General features: G+C 39.2%; 1 protein-coding gene across 4 annotated transcripts in view; it reads right to left on the reverse strand.

Annotated features, from left to right (window-relative positions):
- The window catches only part of Hycc1 (hyccin PI4KA lipid kinase complex subunit 1), a 156,499-nt gene that overhangs the window by 38,714 nt on the left and 95,936 nt on the right, over positions 1–21,849 (reverse strand). For 3 of the 4 annotated variants that reach the window (XM_076913226.1, XM_076913225.1, XM_034519190.2), the window contains exons 4-10: positions 19,906–20,085; positions 18,703–18,783; positions 18,113–18,228; positions 17,723–17,818; positions 14,299–14,415; positions 10,021–10,108; positions 9,006–9,165 (exon numbers count right to left, since the gene is read on the reverse strand). In XM_076913226.1, coding sequence (XP_076769341.1) covers positions 9,006–9,165; positions 10,021–10,108; positions 14,299–14,415; positions 17,723–17,818; positions 18,113–18,228; positions 18,703–18,783; positions 19,906–20,085 — 838 coding nt within the window. Of the gene's footprint in view, positions 1–516; positions 812–9,005; positions 9,166–10,020; positions 10,109–14,298; positions 14,416–17,722; positions 17,819–18,112; positions 18,229–18,702; positions 18,784–19,905; positions 20,086–21,849 lie in introns of all 4 variants that reach the window. The other variant, XM_034519191.2, reaches the window with a different exon arrangement.

Consider the following 21,849-nt stretch of genomic DNA (forward strand, 5'->3'; position numbering starts at 1 on the left):
TTTATGAAGAATCCTCCTATATGCATGCAAAGAGCAGAAGCAATTAGAAAGGTCAGACATTAAACATCAATTGCTGTTGATTACCTCTGTATCATAGCTCCTACCAATAAACTTAAGTTAAAACAGAAGTATATGCAAAGAGATTTTTAAGAAGGTTGTGTTCTCCATTCTAGATACTCTCAGAATTAAAAAAAATATATGTACATATATATACTATAAATATCACAAGTTCAAAACTTATTAACAGTCCATATACATTACCCTTCATATTTAAGAAAAGGAAAAATCATTTTAGTTCCAAAACTTAAGCAGAAAATTACTTCAGAAGCAATTTTTTGCCTCAGTTTCTCTAACAAATTCCTGCGACCACATGGGGATGATTATTCTGAAGAGCATTAAAGGTCATTGAGAAATTATGATGCATAATTCATGCACTTTATCAGATGACATGCAAATCGTCTGTGACTGTGCAACTGTCGCTCACGTAGCATGCACGGTGCCCTTGCCTCAAGGTACCTTGGGCTGCGGCTACAAAGCGTCTGCTAAAACTGCACTCTGCCAGCTGTGGACATTCCATCCTCCATCATTTTTCTTACAGATTTTTGCCTTCTGAGTTCGGGCAAGCCTCTGCTCTCACTTCTAGGGTCTGTGGCTGTTTCCTGCACACCCTGCATATGCTGGGCATCAATGTCTCCTAGCGCTCTGCCTTTTTCCCCATTCCCGGTCCTCTCTCCGGACACATGTGTGACACTAATCTCAGGAATGACAAGGATGCCCGCTTCAGCAGTGGCACTGCTGCTCTCAGGTTGCTCTAGGATTGAAGATGATCAGACAAAATGATGGCTGAAGACAAAACAAAAGAAAATGCAAAACAACAAAACAAAAAACCAAAGAGAACAAAACTGGATGATCGAATGAATGGTATAACTTAAGTCAAACACAGACGCTGTCATTTCCTTCATTTACGATCCTGATCCTGTGACAGCAGTGCTCTTTAAAAGTCCAATGAGCATCAGTTCACTTTCTGTATTTTCACACACATCTTACATGGACTATGAAACACATTTTTTTTCACAAACAAAAACTGAATGCCTTTTAAAAATATTGTGACCAACTAAATTTATGTAAACTTAGGTAAATGCCCCAAAATATAAAGGCAAAAACTCTGGCTCTTGTCAACAATGATAACCAAAGCAATTAGAAAGTCCCCTCCGTACACTTCAAATCTTACTTTTTTACATCCAGCCTGACTTAATCAACCACAATAATTAAGGAACTGCTTATTCAATCATGCCTTGGTGATTAGCAACCCTTCTTGGCTCACATACTCAGAATCTCAAACATCAGTAACATTAACGTGCTTAAGGTAGAATTAAGCCATCCATTTCTTCAGATTCCTACGGAGTCTATGCATTCTGATGTGCTTGCAACAGTTCATTACTACAATGGGGAAAAGTGAAAACTAGACAGGAAAAGCAAACTGGTTCTCAGTAGCTTATTCTGAATCAACAAAACTCATAGCTAGTGAACATCTATAAAGATAACTTTATTTTGTGCCTTAAACATAAAAGGTTAAAAAATACAAAAGATTTTAAAATTCTTAAGTAAATATCTATAATAAGTAGTAAAAATAACATAAATATGTAAAAAATAGACCAGTGGTGAAATTTAGACTCCATAAGACAAAACAACAAAAACTAAGAACAGTGTATACTCATTAAAATGTAGCACACAAGTCTGGTGAGAAGAATGACTTTGTTTTCAGAGTGGGAATCATCAAAACCTTATGAACTGTGCTAAAGTCTGTTAAACAGCATCATATAGTAAAAGACCAGAGGCCACAGCTGCATGTACCCAGGGAGGCCTAGCTTTGCAGCACATCTTGGCCATTCTTGCGCTTTCCAGGTGCCCATTTTCACCACAGCAACCTGATTCATCCATAGATGAAGTAGTTTGGGACTACACATCTTGAGCTCCCAGGTGACTAGCATGCAGCTGTTTAGAAATAAACACTCTGTTCTGCATCCTTCACAGTTTAAAAATGGATTTCCCTTGGTGCCCTACCTACCACATCTAGCCACAGGGAACACTTCATATCTCCTCAAAGCTTCTGTTGCCTTGCATCCATGATCCTAAGCTAATAAAGTTTTTTTCTCCTTAGCTGGTGCCTCGCACACCAAGTTCCTCATTCTCAGGCAGGCTGAGGATGGTGGCGCCTTAGAACCCTGCTGTTCCTGTGTGTGGAACCAACCAAGCCTATTCCCAGTTGCTAACAGCTATTTTCAAAAGTAAGGACAAATCAGTTCTTATCATGGTATATGGCAGAGGTCATGGTCAGCATGGCACTGTTGGGTGGCAGCCAAGACTTGTTCACTTATACTGTAGAAACCACTTCAAAAAAGAAAATTACAAGAACCTTCAGTCCAAAGGGCAAATAAAAAATGTTGGCAGTTACCCGGGCATAAAAACAAAACAAAAACAGAAACAACAACAACAAAAAACAATGAAACAAATAAAAACCCCAAAGTAACTGATATTTAAGTTTTATAAAAAATTTAAAAGATACATATAGGCATTCTAACAGAATAAGGGGTACTCAACAGTGCTATTTTTTTTTAGCACATTCTTAGATATTACTCTATAATATTCTCAAAACAACATGATAGTGAGACTCTGAGGTAGGCTATTTAATCCCCATTTGCTAAGAGAAACCTGAAGTTCAGAAAGTATGGAACTGTATAAAGCACGAAGTTAAGAAATGAGACTTCTGGTTTCAAACATCTATTCACACATACAGTGAATTCTAACTCAGTTTGTCAGAACCAACTTGGTGTATATGTTTCTAACATCTCCCAACAATGTTTAATTTATCTGTTTAGATTCTTGGTTATTTCAAAGAAGGCAAATAATTTACTTTGGCTGAACAAAGAGTCACAGCAAATACACTCTAGAAGAATACCTGAGGAATGTATAACTCAAGTTTGCTATTATTTTTAATTGGTTTTATTTGTGAAAATATGCTGATGGAAGTTAATAGTTTAAAATGTTGATTCACCAATGGAAATTTGCAAGGAAACAGAAATGGAAAGGGTATTTCTAAAGCAGAGCTAGCAGATGAACCATTAAATCACTCTCAGGACAAAGGTCAGGGGCTGAGCAGATAAAAAAAAAATCATGAAATTAAATGTAACAATAAACTCTGATTAAATTACATGTGGTTGCTCTAAAGGTAACTGAAATGTCTGAGTACTCAGTAAACTCATAAAAAGAAAAATATGTTATTCTGGATACATCAAGAAAGAAAAGATTCCTCTTAGGAAGATTAGACAATAAAGAAACATGATTATATAACCCAAGTATTTATTACATGAATCTTTCCTTAATGTCTCTTTAAGACATTAAGGAAATCTTACTTTTTTACATCCAGCCTGACTTAATCAACCACAATAATTAAGGAACTGCTTATTCAATCATGCCTTGGTGATTAGCAACCCTTCTTGGCTCACATACTCAGAATCTCAAACATCAGTAACATTAACGTGCTTAATGTTACTGATGTTTGAGTAACAAATTAGGAAATTCAAAATTTAAGTCTTAGGAAAGGACTATTATTTGAATGTAAAATTATCTAATGTAAATTTTCCAAGAACACAATTACTAGATAGCTAACAAAGCAATCCTTAAAGAACTAGTCAGCCTTTGGCCAATGAAAACTCAGCCTTATGTACATACATCAAAGTATATAAAATGCTTTTTACTTACTGCTCCCATCACAGGTCAAATCTACAGAGGAAAGGAGACAGGGATGAAGACTTGAGGGTTCAGTGGATTTTTAGATACTAGCTGGCAAAGTTTTCCATGCTCATTATTTGCAACCATATGTCAGTCCCTAACTTAATTAGGGAACTTATATAAAATGGAAGTGTGATTTCAGTAACCACTTTCAAAGAATGGAAAATAGCTTATACTGTTCCCATGTAGGTAATTTTTTTAAAGTGGAGGAAGAATGAGTCACAATGGTGTTGGTTGTGGCAAACAAACAAAAATAGGAGTTAGGTTTGCTCTGGAAGAGGTGTGAGAAGGGAACCTGGGTGGAATCATGATGCCTGCAGCTCTGGGGTCAAGGCAGGAGTCCCACAGCTGCAGGCACAAGTTGCTGCTTGAAGCTTCAGACATTCTCACAACCACAGAATGAGGCGCAAAGACGTACTGTGTTTTCCTTTTCTTCCTATGTTTATTTTTTAAAGAAAATATTTAAATAAAATTGCCCTTATTGGTTTTTAAAAATAATGCTACTGAGTTTTTGACTATTTTTATCATTACAACCTATTTTTCTTAAAGTTTCTCTCTTTAAGTGTACTCTTATTTTTTTCTTCTACTTGCCTTTTATTTTCTACATAGTCCTCAACGTATAAATGTTTTTTAAAAAAATCTATGCTTGAAAAATACACTTTTGACTTGAATTATCCACCACCACAGAATAAAGGAAACAACTGGCTTGCAAAGTTAAATTATCATCATATAAATAAGGACATTAACCATGAGGTTATAAAAGGTCCAAGCAGGAACTCTGCACTGTAACTCCATTTCCAAATGTAAGCGCAGACAGACTGAGTCATTACAACTTTCCCAGAGACTTGAAGAACTTGAAAGACACACAACGCTGAACTAAGCTGCTCCACTACAATACTAAAATAATCAAGTAAAAAATGTGGAGATCAGGTCAACATGCAATTAGTTGTATAATGTATCTCTTTAAAAAGAATTCTGTTATTACTCCACTGTGTTGAAATCAGGAGGAATTAGGATCAAGTGTGAACCCAGGGCCTTCAGGCCGCTGTGGTGCTGCTGGCTGACAGTGGGTGCAGATATCTGGGTCCTAGAATGTCAGCAAATGTTAAGATGAAAGCAGGTTACACCTTCGTTAGGATATTTCCCATGGTGATATAAGCTGTGGGCAACTCCTAAAGAAAGGAATGCCACATTCATTTCAGAGCATCCTGAAATACCTTCTAGAACAACTTAGAAGTACTTTGTTACAAGTAATATAAATGGTCCAAAATTAATAATAAAAAACAGACTGTGAGTTTGGACTAGGAGAATAATTTGTACTAATAGCAGAAAAGAATCAATGTGATGAACTGCTAAAATTGAATTTGTTTGCTGTATGTTTGATGACTCAGATACACATACAAACCACTATGTCTACACAGCTTACCTGAATGATAAACAAAGGAAGAAAAGTTATAAGAAAGTCCTGCCTGCCTGCTCCAATGGGAGCAGCTCACTCACCCACCCCTTCTTCTAATCTGTATAAAAGGAGAGGGATAGAAAGCAGTAAGGACAAATATGTACAAGAGAACAAGGAAAAGGCCTTTGATGGTCAGTCATAAGTCACAAATCCATCTGATGAGCTCTAGAATCACCTGGGACAGTTGGCCTGGGACGGATGCTCACGGGGGATTATCTTCTAGGTTACAGAGGTGGAACCCACCCACTCTGGGTAGCAGCATGCCCTGCACTCAGAGTAACCGGCAGAGAGGAGCACTCTCTACCTGTCATCTTCCTCCTGCTGCCTCATAGCCATGTGATGGTTGCATCCTCCAACTGTGAGCCAAAACAAACACCTTTTTGCTTAATTTTTTTTCCCCCAGGGTATTTTGTCTCGGCAACTGTGGTGTTTTGAATCAGCAAGATGTGGGGTTTTTGTTGTTGTTTGATTTATTTAGTTAAAATTTATTTTGTTTTCCTTTGGGAGGAGGTGGCAAGGGTGGAGGGTGGCTAAGAACAGACTGGGAGATAAGTGGGATTGAGAAGCATGATGTGAAATTCACAAAGAACCAATAAAAAGTTTAAAAAAATAATAAAAAGAATGGTTCCAATAGGTTCATATATTTGAATGCTTGGTCCGTAGCTGGTGGAAATGTTTGGGATTATAAAGTGTGGCCTTGTTTGAGATGAGTCACTGGGAGTGGGCTTGGAGGTTTTAAAGCCCATGCTTTAAAAATTCTCTCTCTCTCTCTCTCTCTCTCTCTCTCTCACTCTCTCTCACTCTCCCTCTCTCCGACACGCACTCCCCCCCCCCCCCTCCCTCCCTCCCTCCCTCCTACTTGTGGATCAGATGTGAGCTCTCAGCTACTGTCCCTGCCTGCCTAACCGCTGCAATGTTCTCCATGAAGACCATGAGAGTCCTTTTAGAACTTCAGAACCCCAGTGAAGTCTATCTTCTATAAGCTGCCTTCATTGTGGTGTCTCCTCCCAGCAATAGAAAAGAACTAAGACAAAGCTCTACAGAAAAGATATGCTTTAGTCATTGTCACAAGTGGAAAACAAAGGAGGAGTCAAGAAGGGAAAGGCAGACTTATTCCTTAAGGCAGACACTGCTTCTCCTGCTTTCATTCCTAGGCTCCATCACCACTAATGTAAGGTTACAAAGCCCTACTTCTATCACATGGTGAAGGGTTTACACAGAACCTGCCCTTCCACAGGGATGGCTGTGGTCAGAGTGGGGAGATGACCTGAATGGAAAGCTTATCCAGGATCCCAGCAAACAGAGGAACTCTCAATGTCTTCATAGTCATAACCGAAGTGACCTCCACAGAACTATGCTTCAGAAATACGAAAATACAGAAAGGCCACTGTGAGTCACTCTGGAATCTATACGTCCTTTCATACTGTTTCTAAAGAAATGTCTTACTTTTGATTTTGTTACAGAAAATACAATACATAAAATTTTACATATGAAGAAAATTTCAAATCTACTTTAAAATCAAGTCTATATATTTAAGAAGTATACAATGATAACCATCCTCTCCACAAGAAACCACTGCTTGTTTGAAAGCCAGAACAATAATATGTCCAGGCAGAAATCACAGACACAAGGAAAGGATACAGAAAAGGGCTGAGCTAAGCAAAACATGGTAACTTCATGACCAATGCTTCCCTGGGAAGGTGTAGCTTCCACACAGCTTGGGTACTAGATGCTGGTGTGGGTGTGATGCTTTGAGAAGTAGGGAATCCTTTGAAAGTAGGGCCCAGTGGAAGGTATTTAGGGCATTTTGTTACTGCAATAGAAACAGTAAGCCAGAAGGAAAGAAAACTAAGACTGACTATCCTTGAAAAGGATGCTGCAGCCTACCTATGGAGACAAGTAAGACTAAGCAAGTACATCTTTTATAGAGACATTCACACTCTTTTATATATAAAAGTACACTTTTATAGAGATATTCACACTGAGAGTGACAACTCAGGCCAGCCCATACTCGGCATCTGCTCATAGGTGTGCCTCTTTTCTTTTTATAGTCCATTTTCTTTTATATCCTCAATTATGACACTTCTGCTATGGAGGCACTCCAGTGCAGTGAAGACTGAATAAACATAAAGCAACAGATAATAAAAGGGCTACTTTAATAAAGCTATAGCCTGAGACAGTCTGCAAACAGCAGTCAAAACAGAACCTAGATCCATAAGGGCATCACAGACATATGCAAGGACTCTTTTATCTTCATTAGGTCATTCTTTTCCTACAAAATGTTTCTGAAAAATAGCTTCCTATTTTGTTACAGGATATGTATCTCTTTCTGGTAAATACACACACACACACACACACACACACACACACACACACACACACACGGGAGCTTTAATATTTCTCATGTTTGAATTGTACAACCCACATTTCCCACCCCCATTCCCAATCTAAACGGTGAGAAGGAAGGCAGAAAAGCCATGAGAATCTGCTCCTGCGTCTCTGCAGCAGAAGTCTGGGAGGGAGTGGCCAGTGCACAGTGGCCAGTGCAGCACACTCTTTCACATCTGTACCTGCTTTCACATGGTGAGGCTGGGCATCCGTTAAATTACTTTCTTTCTGTAGTGTATTCTCATTTAACAACATAACTTCACTAAAGAAATGGAAGTCTGTTTGGAGTTGGGGTGTTTAAATGGATTTTGTATGTATTTTGTGGTTGCCTAATAGCAAACATCACAAACTCTTTTATGCCTCCCCGTTGGACCGTCAGGACTTACAGAGTAACTTTAAAAATGAGTGGATCAACAATTGGCCATTGGTTAAACTGTAACATCACCCTTCCTTTTCTGGATAGTCTCTCTTAGTGTGTCTGAGGGGAAATGGCAAGCCTTCTCTCAGTCAGGATCAGCTTTCTCTGTTATGACCTCTAAACATCCTTCCCTTTCTGTTTCCCCTGTGGACCACAGGGGGCACGGCTATGACTCAGTCTCCCAAACTGAGCTGCCACTTTCACCTCAGTGCAGAGGAGAAGAAAGAAGAGTAGGTCCTCTTAACACACATGCTCCGTGCATGAGTGGGGCAAAAAGGTGGTGAAGGTCACTTTTGAGGAGGGTGGCATTACTCGTCTGACGCTTTTTCCTCTCTGTTAGAGAGGAGAGAAGGGATAACTGGAAGAAGGGATGGAATAAGGAGGAGATTAAAGGAGACGAGAGGGAAATGGCAAAGCACAGGGATGCATGGCAAACACAATTAACTTCCAGCAACACTTTAAAATAGTAAAATGAAGCAGATGAGAAAACTAGTACAATCTTGAGTGAAAATGAATTTGTAAAATAGAAATTTCTAGTGCATCGACAGCATGGCACTCTTTACCAGGGAGTCCCGACAGAATGGAAGGTAGGTAGCTCTACTCCAATGTGAGAAGACTTGCATTGCATGCAGAATGCCTGACCAGGCAGTAGACTAGCAGTGACTGCATACAGCTACCCAAGACCAGCAGCCTAAAGCACATGAGTAGTTACAATGCACTTTCTTACCCTCCTACTCTTCTGCAGTGAGAAAACTTTAAGTGTTCTTCATTCATGTGCCTACCATAAGAAGTGTCACCCTCTCATTGTCTGTGTCCCTGGATGAGAACCTAGAAATTTTGTTTGCCAGGCTACGATGATGCTGTTTCCTAAGGTTATAGGTTCTAACACCACAGCTGCAGAGAGCCATATGGGAGAGCCAGCAGTGCTCAAACCTGAGGCATGCTTACCATGTCTTTTCCACCTGTGACCTCTTATTGACATGCTGGTAACTGCATTTCTTGATATTCTAGAGGAAGTTGGTGTGATTTCAACTTGAATACACCTTGTACCTTCCTTACTAGATTTCATGGCACCATGAGGCAACGAAGCCTTTATTGCATTAGCAACCTAAAAGAAAAAAATAAAGTTTAAGACTGGTAAACAGATGCATTATTTACTTTTAGATACAATATAAGGCTAAGTGTTAATAAACTCATAAGAAGAATACTATCCCCAAGGTATATTAATATGATACATGAACCCTGCAAAACAGGGAGCAAGAGGGCCAGAGGAATGCTTATACTTCAAAACACTACGAAGGAATGAGGTTTGTGATTGTCAAATATTGAACTAAGTTTCTTCCTCAGTTTCAAATGCTAACTGACAAATGTATTTAGTATGTTGAAATTCTGATAAGCAGAAGAGAGTACTATCAGTTAAATATCTTAAGTCAATCTAATTAAATCTTCACATTTTATACAACTGCTTTTTATTTGTTTGTTTTTGTTTTTCAAGACATGGTTTTCTCTGTATAGCCGTGGCTGTCCTGGAATTCACTCTGTAGAACAGGCTGCCCCCAAACTCAGAGGCTTGTTTCTGGCTCCCATGTGCTGGGATTAAAGGTGTCCACCACTACCACCACCAGCATGCACATGTACATACGTACACGTGTGTACACATACACACACACAAGCTGTCTTCATGCATACCAGAAGAGGGCATCAGATCCCATTACAGATGGTTGTGAGCCACCATGTGGTTGCTGGGAATTGAACTCAGAACCTTTGGAAGAGCAGACAGTGCTCTTAGCTGCTGAGCAATCTCTTTAGCCCCATACAAACACTTTTAAATTTAATATTTCCCAGTACAACAAAGCACTGAACATTAAAGACATTTTCATATGCCACAAATTACTTCTCAATACATACTTCTAAAATAAAAACTTGTAAGTTAAAAATTTGCATAATTAAGTGCAGAACCTACCAGCAGAGGCTCTGGATATAATTCTAGCTGGGCTCTGTATATAATATCATCCAATGCTTTCTGAGCTAGATCCCATTCTCCATTGTATCTGTAAAACATGGGAGTTAAACAAAGTATTGTTTTTAATTTATCCTATATAACAAAACAAAACATAATGAGGAACTATTTATCTCTACTAAAGAAAGCAACAGACCACATTAGCACACTGCTTAACATTCTATGCTCCTTAAAAATGTATTTTTAAGTCATTGAGTTCCTATTATCTGAAAGCCTATTAATAGCAAAGAAAATTTTATACATGTACATTTCTTCTCTAAGGAACATGACTATTTATAGAACAGAAATCAAAGAACTAAGGCAATTTCAGGCATCTTACATTGTCAAGGTAACTCAGAATATAATAAATTATATACTTTAGGATAATTTTCTGAACAATTATGGTCAAATTACCATGTAGTTCCCATGGTTTTACTGAGAACCCAACCCTACCCATTTTCCTTTGCATTCTGATGGCCATTGAGAAAGGAACATAATGCATGTTGCAAACACAAGAGATAAGAAATTCAGCATGTGTGTATTACGTATATTCAACTTTCAAACTAAACTAAACCCTTTGTAAAAATCAACTGAGTGATCCAAGTCAACAGACATATAACTCTGAGCTCAAGAAAGGGAGACCATAAGCAGCAGATGAAAAGTAACTCAGCTCTCTAATAGGTTCTAGCACAGTGCAAAGCTGGCTCTGGAGGTAGCAGGGCATACAAACCTCTGGAGCGTATATACTCACACTGCTTCATGGGCTTCCCCATGCTTCCTATAGGCATCAGCAAGAAACACAGGAAGCAGGAGTGGGGACCAGAAAGGGTGGCCCTTGGTGGTGCAGGCTGGAAGGAGCAGAGTGGCCACTGCCAAGGGGAAAGCACAGGCCTGCCAGACACTCTTCTCATATGCGCATTAGGGAGAGAATAGCCAATCCTACCAGCCTATTATCCCCAAGGCACAGCTGAAAAAGAATTGTGGCTCTGAGGGGAAACAGGGATATAAACCTGGTCTATGCTGAGATAACTAGGAGTTCTCTGCTTCTGAAAAAGAGGCAAGAACACTGAGGGCCCCTCCCCCACAGCACACACCACTCAGAGGCAAGGAGTCTGCCTAGACTTCACAGGGATCAGGACAATAGAGAAAGAACTCTGTTGACATTTCAGCCCATCACTGCCAGACTAGTGTACACTGAGAATAAGAAAAAGCTTTCTTCTTCTTTTTTTTTTTTTTTTTAGTTTTTTGATCATTTTTTAATTTTACACATGCACACTCCAACCCCATTCATCTCTCCATCCCTTCAAATCTGCCCTTGCAACCTCCTCCCAAAAAGACAAAAAAAACCCAAAAAACAAAAAAACAAACACCCATCTCATTGTAGAAGCTTCAGTGTGTCACAGTGTGTACACAGTATACCCTTTTATACTTTTATCCATAGTCTTTTCTTGCAAATGTCCATTACAATGAATCACTGGTCTGTTTCAAGGTCTCTGGCTTCTGCCTCACTATCAATACAGGCTCCTCACTAGGATTCCTCTCAGATATCCTGTTGCTGCCTTGGACCTGCAGGACCAGCCCCATCATGCACTCCATCAGTTCACAGATGGGGTAGATGTTGTGGTAGGCCAACCCATAGGCCTGGATCTAGGCCTGAGTGGTAGCTGAGTTAGCCTGCTATATCTCCCACACTCAAGCCATCAGGGCCAGCTCTTCAGCACTGCCCTTGGCTAGCTCTTCAAATGCCACAGCCAGCAAAGGGTGGAGCTAGCACTCCTGTGCTCATACCCTCCAGGCTAGCTTACTCATGCCCCCCACCACAGGGCCAGTTCTACTGTGTCACCCAGGTGAGGTGCAGGACCTGCTCTCCCAAGTGCTGCAGCAGGTGAAGGGTGGACCAGCTAGGAACAACACCCTATTGCTGAAGGAGGGCCTAAAAAATGGGAGAAGAAAGCCTCTCTGGGGACAGGCATAGAGAGAAACCTGCAAGAGGAAAGCTCATCAGCAATCCAGCTCCCACCCAAAATACTAGGTAAAAGTAGTGGTATTTGTAGAGGTTACCCAGAATGTAACTATGGCAATAGTATAACACAACCCTGATGACACATCTGGCAAGAGCAGAGACACTTGTATCCTTCCCTTTAGCTGTAAGCCCACTGAAGTTGTCTGTGGACCCCAAGAAACTGCAATTTCCCCAAGAATTTCTCGCTGGCAGAAAAGGACTGGGGCTACAGTGCCTGCCGGACAGGGAGCTTGTTTTCCAGGAACTCAAGTCAACGGTCTGACAACTTGTCACCACACCTTGCAAGAGAGACTGGAGCAGAGACAATGATGGATCCACGAGAGGTGGACTGAGGCTATGTATCCCTCTTGTCTTCTATAATTTGTTCCTCTCTCAATATGGCTACATTAAGTAGAACTCCTTTTTTTCTGCTTTTCACTATTTCTTGTTAAGGCTGCTGGGGCCCTAGGCTCTAACAACTTCGAAGCACCACCTACAAAGTTTCATTAGTATGCTAGATAAAGAATCATTCTCATTTTCAGGCATAAATCATATTTACATATATTTCTATTGCCCTACTTCTGAATGAAATCATGAACAATTAAAAATTACAGGACATACTATATAACCAAGAGGAAAGATGTCAATGTCAATAAATAAAGTAACTAATTGAACTAAACTCAGGGCCAGAGATACAGTTAAGTAGTAGAATAATCATATGAAACACTAGGTTCAACCCCATACCACAAAAAAATAAGTAAATAAAAGAAAGAACTAAATCCAGAGGTGACCCAAATATTGAAAAAATTGGGGTAACTTAAATTACTATGACCACTATTTTAAATGCTCTGGTGGAAAAGACTGGAACATGCGCGAGTCAACTGAGATTTCAGGAGAGATCTGCTCTGTCAGAAAGAGCAGAACAAAAATGGTGGAAACAAAACAGTAAGACATGAAAAGCCTTCAGAGACCTTGGGCGACTGTGGATCAGGTCTATTATATCACGGAAAAGATAAGCTAGGCATGACAACAGACCGAGAGAAGACATTCAAAGTGAAGTGAGAACAAGGAAACTATCATATACCCAAGCCCTAACAATCTAGCACAGAGCTTAGGAGAGCTCTTTTTAAGGGCCAGTAAACAAGTATTTTAGAGCTAGGTATGGTGACACACATCTATAACTCCCAGACTCTGACGAAGAAGTCATAGCATCAATTCAAGGACATGTTGTCTCTAACAACAACCACTAAACCCCCTAAATCCAATGTTTTAAACTGTGGTACATACTCTCTCAGTCTGAACTACTCAAGGATGCCATTACAACAGGGAGGCAGCTAGTGTGCACACATGAACACAACTGTCCTCAGTAAAACTTTATGAGGTACAAGCCATCCCCCTACACCACAAGTTCTTCCCTTAGTCAAGAAGCTCACTATCTACCAGAGTGAATTAAAATATCAAGTGGCTATAATGCAAAGTGCCTTGTCATTTGCATCACGTGAGAATTACAAAGGGCAAGACAGGATTCAAACATACACTGTACCTAAGTTATACAAAAGGCTAAGCACCAATGTTAGAAACCAATAGGTTATTTCTGATGGAAGATTCTCTTTTTTTTTTTTGGGGGGGGGGGGGTTCGAGACAGGGTCTCTCTGTATAGCCCTGGCTGTCCTGGAACTCACTCTGTAGACCAGGCTGGCCTTGAACTCAGAAATCCGCCTGCCTCTGCCTCCCAAGTGCTGGGATTAAAGGTGTGCGCCACCACTGCCCGGCTAATGGAAGATTTTCTAACGTGCTTTTTAAGAGCAAAATTTCTAGAAACAGAAAAAAAATAGTCACTGAAATTTAAAAAACTCAATTTGAAAATCATAGCCCCAAAAAAGTCATGTACAGAAGAACTAAGCATGTTCACATTTTACCCATCTTCATTCTGACCCTTAATTTTAAAAACAAGTGTTTTAATCAGTCTGAAATTCTGCACAGCTTTAGTAGTATTTTAAAAGTAGTATTTAAATTACTAAATTAAATTTAGTAGTATTTTAAAAGTAGTATTTAAATTATTTAAATTTAAATTTAAAAGTAGTATTTTAAATGCTCAAACTATTAAGAACTTGATTCCTTTTCATTCATAAAAATATGATGATTGTTTATCTATTGAGACCATACTGTTATAGAAACAGCCTGACGAGCTATCATATGCCAAAGTTGAATAGTATGCTTTGTATATGAGACACACTTACATGGCAAAATACACTCCTGTTAGCATCTGCACCATGAATCCGGATGAAATCGGTATCCTGCCACTCGCACCTTTGTATTTTCTTACATGTTGTCGGGGATATCCACAGACACATATTCTGGAAAGATAGAAGAAAACGTATTTGTGAAATGCAGATGATTTTCTAATATTTATGAACCAACAATAGAAATAACAAAGATAGTATCTATAAAACAATCTCATGAACAGAATGCCTGTAACATTTCCCTGAATATGTTATACTGGAAAAGACTGTAAAGCCTAAGGCAGGCAGTGTATGCAGTTGGTGAGTCACACACTCACTGGTTGGTTTACTAATTTTGATCAATTCAATTATCAATAATTCTGGGGACATTGCATAGAACTTACCATTAACAGATCTTTAGTATAATCTTTACTTTCTGATTAAATTCTTGGTACAAACTTCAGGATCAGAAAAATTACTATAACTCAGACTCAAGCTTCATGAAATATCCATTATAAATTTCAGACAGATAAAAAATTTGAGTGCTCTTCTCAGATGTAGGGATGCACACCTTTAATCTTTAATCCCAGCACCTGGGAGGCAGAGGCAGGTGGATCTCTGTGAGCTCAGCGTCAGCCTTGGTCTACACAGTGAGTTCCTGAACAGTCAGAGCTACATAGCAAAAGCCTATCTTGAAAGGCTAAACAATAACCATAATAATAATGCTGAAAAACATACAAGAAATAAAGGATAGGCAGTTTCATACTATTTGCAACGTATCTAAACATAACACCCTTGAAAGAATTCTAAACAGAAATCAGCAGGGTTTGCTAGTTGGTTTTGTTTTGTTTTTTTTTTTCAAAGAAAATAAAGGCAAACAAAACATATAATATAATGAGAAGCAGTGCAGGCGACAAGTGAGACACAGCTCAGAGGTCTCCTCCTATTCCTTCTTGGCCTCCTGACACTCAGTTCCATTGAAACTAGGTATGTCAGGTGGGCCTGGAGACCCTGTAGGCAGGCTGCAAAGACTGCAGCATAGGTTTCTGCATGGCACCTAGACCCAGTACATCTGATGCAAGGTGCCCTGCAAATTGGAAGAAGGACTTAGCCAACTGCAAACTCAAGCTTGTGAGCAAGGTACCTAAACCTGCAGAGGTTCACCAAGGAAGCTGGTACAATGTTAAGAGCCAGGAGACCATCTGGGTGAGCAGCCCACACCCCTAAGAACAAAGCAAAAGCCAAAGCCAGAAAGAGAGAGGAAAGGCCTGAGGTCAGGCCAGGATGCCACCAAATATCCAGCCTTAACTGAGAGCTGGCAATAACCCTGCCCATCCACAGGTCCAAACTATAACCCACCAGGGTCTTTTGGACTCTGTCAATCATGTTCTGTCTCTGCCCTCTGACTTCTCATACCAAGTACCCAAAGTTGGGGTTGAGAAAAAAAGGGATTCACGGAAGCTTGAGGATCCGCTCAGAGGAATCTGATCACCAGTTCCTTCTTTCAGTCTTCTGACACCTGTTACTAAATTAAGACATGATTACAATGAACTGACTCCCTTGCCAATTATGTATATCTATATGATGGTGAAAATTAAGGATTGATAAAGTATAGGACAGTGACTAGGAACTTTTAGGTCCAACACGAAGTCAATTATATATACTAGCCAGCACTACAATGCAATTAAACTGTGCTTTAAAAATCTCCTTAGGAGCAGGGTGGTGGTAGCACATGCCTTTGAAGCAGGTGTATTTCTGTGAATTCAGGCCAACCTGCTATATAGAGAAAGGCCCAGGATGGCCAGGGCCATACAAAGAGACCCTGTCTGGAAAGAGCTTGTTAAAGCAGTGCTTGCCTAGCATGTGTGCAGCCCTGGACTTCAGCCCTAGTGTGTGAGTGAGCGTCTACCTAAATGATGGGGTTGTGTGAAATTGCAGAAGCAGCACAGGGAACATAATCTCAGCTTGAACGCAATTAATAAACAGGCACGCAGTATTTCTCATATAAAGTCAGAGTTGTGTGATTGTAGACCTGATGTAATTAATAAACAGGCATACAGTATTTCTCAGATAAAGTCAGGGTTGTGGGATTGCAGACCTGTTTTCCTCCCTTGTGCATATATTTATTGCCTAAAATGTCTATCATCAACACAAACTTTTAAGAGAAACAAGAAGTTTCTATTTTTAGGTCATTTACTAGAAAAAAAACGCCTGCTTTCTCACTTTGTGTCAGGAGTGATACAGCCGGGACTTGAGAGCACATTAGTTAATACAGTGTAACTGGCCTCTACTTGTAGCCATCACTGCCACCTACAAAATCCAGGCTGGAGCCACTGAGTTCGCTCTTCAAGTGGAGACACTCATCACTAAGCCTGGCAACTTGAGTTCAATCCTAGCATCCCAAAATGTGAAGAAAGAGAGAGAGAACTGCCTCCTGAGCATCATCCTCTGACTTCCACATGCCTACCATGGCACCTGCACCTGCACCTGCACCTGCACCTGCACCTGCACCTGCACCTGCACCTGCACCTGCACACACACACACACATTTAGAAGTCTAAAAGTTCTCCGAAAAACATCTCAAATACCAAAGACCTTTTAAAAATATCTTCTTTTTTCAGACTTATTTTTATTTTTGTGTATATGTGTCTTTCTCTGTGTATGGACATGTATGTATGTGTGCCCAAGGAGGCAGAAAAGGGCCTTGGATCTTCTGGAAATGGAGTTAGAGTGGTCATGAGCCATCTAATGTAGATAGATACAAGAGCAAGAAGCACTCTTAGCTGATGAACCATCTCTCCAGGCCCCAAAAATGTTTTCTTAAAAGGCCTTTAATTCAAAGCATAACCATAAGCATAACCATTTGACATTGCAAGAAACGCAAAACTCCTTAGTACCAAGAACAAAATAAGCAGGGAAACTGAGAAAAAATAGCTGCAAGTAGAATAAAGCCAACTTTTACCCCAAACAGAACACTCATTTTACACTCATATTTTTGTGTTGCATAATAAATACCAAGTTTTAATCTATTCAACCAGCATATTTATCTCTTTCTTTAAATGAAGAAAAACCATAATGCCATGTTCTCTTATTTTTTGGAATAAAACTAGAAACACAGTAAATATAAATAAATAAAAACAAACAAGATAAAAAGAAACACCCAATTATATTCCACAAATTAAAAAGTAATGACCATACCATTGTTTTAAAAGTAATATAACCCCTTCTGATTTAATATTCCACCCAAACATTACTCAGTTGGAAATTCACCATTGTGATTTTGGATAGCTAATATTTCTAAGCCACCTTCTATGTGCTCAATAGGCTGAATTGTACAATGACTTATGTAATGTTTTAAGCCAACAATCACATAACAATAACTTAGGTATGTAACAAATTAGCAGTCCTACCCCAGGATTAGAACCTAGGAAATCTGGTTTACCTTGAACAAATCTGACACAGTGACTGAAGAGAAACACTGGGCATGTAGGTTAAGGCAGCATTGTAACACAACAGAAGGAATGTCAACACTTCAAACCTGAAGACAAACCAAAGGAATGTTAGCTGACCTGACAGAGCAGAACCAGGCTTACATTACAGACACAGTAAGGAAACTCAAAGGAAAAAGAAGTCTGCAAGTAACAGTAATGCATCTTCAAAACTCCAGATAATGCCTGCAGCAAAGCACAGGGGCAAGTCTAGGTATATCTGATTCTTTTCTAAAATGACTTGATATCCACAGAAGTGTCACATTTAACTCACTAAACTTTATAAATTTACTGAAACAATTTTTAAACAACTTAGCTAGGAGAATTATGCCTCTGCAGTATACCTGTTCTGTGCTGTCAGCATCTCCCGTTGAGGATGGGGTCCACTGTACACGACCTTTGATAAGCCATGCTGGGATAGCGCACTCTCCGTCAGCGCCATAGACCCAATGCTGGAAGGCTAGAGAAAAGACACTATTTTGTTGAAGGTGATACTGAGAATGCATAAAGAACAAAGAGTGCCTACTAGGCACATCATATAGCTTAGAGATAGTCAGACTACCTGTCACATTTCCACTCCAAGATTAAATACATGTTAGAAACTAAACCACAAATGAAAATCACAATGTTTTATTTCCAAAATTCCATCATGGAGTACACAATTGTCTACCCCATTCCCACACAGACACAAATTATGATGAGTCTTACCCAATATACAAAGATAAAAAATGTTTTCAATAAGGCCCTCACTATCAGATCTTAGTTCAATACTTTAGTGATTTTGACTTATTTTTTGAAGGAGTAAACACTCCATGTGGTGATATCAGCACTTTTTTGGTACTAACAACTCACTTCGGTGCATAAAACTATACCCTAACTTATGGGATTATTGGAGCTTAGGACCCAAAAAATACTTTGATAAAAAGCTACTTACTTCATGATATACAGATGGTTTGGATAAAGATGGAATTGTAAAACTCAATACTTTACTATGTCCGTGTTTGTCAACTATTTCCTACAAAAGTAAAAGGAAATATCTTAAAAGTTACCTTGTACATGTAACATTTTAAAAATAAAATTAAGTTATTAGAACAATTTGTCCAGATTTAATTTTTTGAAGTTATCATATTAATTGCAACATCTCTCCCTCCCCTTTCTTCCCTCTAAGACAAATTTTTAAAGACCAGAATAAAAGGACTTTAAAGATAATTAAAACTCTTGAACATTGGCAATCCATTATCAATTGGCATTAGCATCAGTAGGTAAATGTGCATTGCTGCATTTTCAAAACTAAAGCTGAGCAAAGCACTATAGTTCAGCATAGAAAACATCCAACTAAATTAATGTTCCACTGTTCTCAGGATGGCTATGGCATAGACAGTGTAGTGGCTGTTGTTTACTAACAAGTTATATTCTCTAAGTCAATTAAACATGAGATGTATCTACAGAAGGACCTCACCTTCCCTTTCCATCTTAAAAAACACAACCCATAATTATTCAGAATGTTATATCATAATTGATACTCAGGCTAAGTCACACAAACTGTTAAATATAATGTACATCTCAGGAGACAGTGTGGACTTAAAAGGTGTGAGTAGTGAATCTCATATTACATCCTTCTACTGGCTCTGTGTGTGTGTGTGTGTGTGTGTGTGTGTGTGTGTGTGTGTAGGCAAAAACCAGCTTAAAGATACACTTAAGACAGATAATGATTTTAAAAATCCAACAATAGTAGTAATTAGGCATGGCAGCACAGGCCTTTAATTCTAGCATTTGAAAGACAGGCAGATCTCTGTGAGTTTGAGGCCAGTCTATCTAAGTAACAAGCTCCAGGCCAGTAAAACCCTGTCTCAAAATAAAATAAAATAAAATAAAATAAAATAAAATAAAATAAAATAAAATAAAACCAAACCCCACTGGTGGTGGTATTGGTATTTATTATTATTATTATCATCATCATCATCATCATTATTAATCTCTATGAAAGTTTCAGCTTTCATTCAACCCAAAAAATTTTAGATAATTGTATGTGTGCTCCAATACCCTTAGGTTCTTTTTTCTTTTAAATGAATAGTAGTTTTACTAAAATGAAAAACAGTTTTCCAAAAAGCATTTTGTTAATCTTTGAAATACAAACCAGGTTATAAACCCCTAGAAGAAGGGCCTCAATGCAGCCGCTGCTGTGCACATTTCTGCTGGCCGACACAGCGAGGTAGCACCAGATCAGTTCTGGGAGGAACTGCAGGGTGAACCGAAGCAGCTGCTCCTCCCCACTGCGGTAGAACTCAAAGAGTTGGTGACACACAGGCTCTAGTAACTGGAAGAAGATGACATGGTAAATGTATGTGAATGACATCACTGTATGAACTATAGAGGATTTCTCAGAATGGTTAAGTCTGAAATATACAAATGTTTTAATTTTCTTGAAGCAAAACTAGTCAGTGGCCAGCTATTTCAGAAAGTTTAGATTCTAGTGGCGGGAGACTACAAGTCAGCAAGATGCTCTACCTCTCTCACAGATACTCTTACTCAGGCCCTGGAGGTTTACCTCTCAGCTAAGCTGTAGGAAGCCTCTTCTGTGACACCTTTCTTCTTAGTAAATTAGAAGTCAACATATGAGGGTTTGTCTGCAACACAGAAGAAACTAAAACAGGCATCCTGGCCCACAACTTGCTCCCATGTGTGCAATGCCTAGTGTGTAAGGCAGTTAGAGTCATTACACCCAACCCATTGTTGAAGCCATGATTACTGCCCCTGGGTTTTATACATAAATTAGAATCATCTACGGCCTTTTTCTTTCTCAATATACTCCCAATTAAATTATGTTAGTAGCACTAACTATATCCTTATTAAAGACTTAAAAACCAGAAAAAGCAACTTAAGAGACTCTAATGTTTCTCAAGTGTTCCTTTAAGACACACACTGCGATCAAACACAAAGCATGGTCAAACATGTCAGGAGATTCAAAAGCACTGCTTTTCAAGAAAACCTGAACAACTATACATTTTATTAACAAACAGCAGATAAAAGATACCAAACAGATTTCTATTACCAATAATTACAACAAAGAGAAATCAATGAATGGTATAAATTTTTATTTCAAATAGACTAAATAAATAAAGTAAGGAGTAAGTCAAACTAGCCTCTCCTAAAATCAGGGCTGGGAATGTGGCTCCCAGGCAGAGTGCTCACTTAGCACACCCAAGGCTGTGGGTTTGATTCTCAGTGCCAAAACAAACAAAAAAGCAAAACAGGACAAGCAGACTGTTTATAAAGGTAGTGCATGCCTTTAATCACAGCACTCAGGCAGGGTAGGGGAGGGGGACAGAGGCAGAGGCAGGTGAAACTCTGTGAGTTCAAGTCCAGCCAGCCTGAGTTCTAGGACAATAAAAGCCACAGAGAAACCCTATCTATCTATCTATCTATCTATCTATCTATCTATCTATCAATAAATGAATGTATCCACCTTCTGGCAATTAACTCACTCTTAAGGGTATTTTCCCTCATCACAATGGTGGTTAGAAAGCAAACATAGGACTGTCTCAAACAGAACAAAAGCCCAAAGTGTCTCTGCTCTGTGCCCCAGCACTCTCACTGTACCCCAGCACTGTGCTCTGTACCCCAGCACTGTGCTCTGTACCCCAGCACTGTGCTCTGTGTCTCAGCACTGTGCTCTGTGTCCCAGTACTGTGCTCTGTGTCCCAGTACTGTGCTCTGTGTCCCAGCACTCACTGTGCTCCAGCACTCACATTTCCAAATCCCCAAGCAAGCTTTAATTGAATTAATCCAGGAAGCTTGCAAAGTTTAACAAGCATTTCCAATTATAAACCTTGCTAGAAAATTCATTCAAGACACTCTGTAAGAACACATAATCAACTTTAATCAAAATACACTCAGTCTTTATAATCAGTTTTAAATCCCAAATTAAAAAAAATGCCTAATGAAAGCATAATTAAGTGGAGACTGATTTAAAGAAAAGAAAGTCATGTTGCAAAAAGATTAAAATTATGCATTTGAAGCCAATACAGATAAATACCAACATCTGTTTGATGTAAAAGCTTGCAAAGTACTGTTTATATAG

This window comes from Arvicanthis niloticus, chromosome 15 (assembly GCF_011762505.2).
Source record: "Arvicanthis niloticus isolate mArvNil1 chromosome 15, mArvNil1.pat.X, whole genome shotgun sequence".
NCBI lineage: Eukaryota > Metazoa > Chordata > Mammalia > Rodentia > Muridae > Arvicanthis > Arvicanthis niloticus.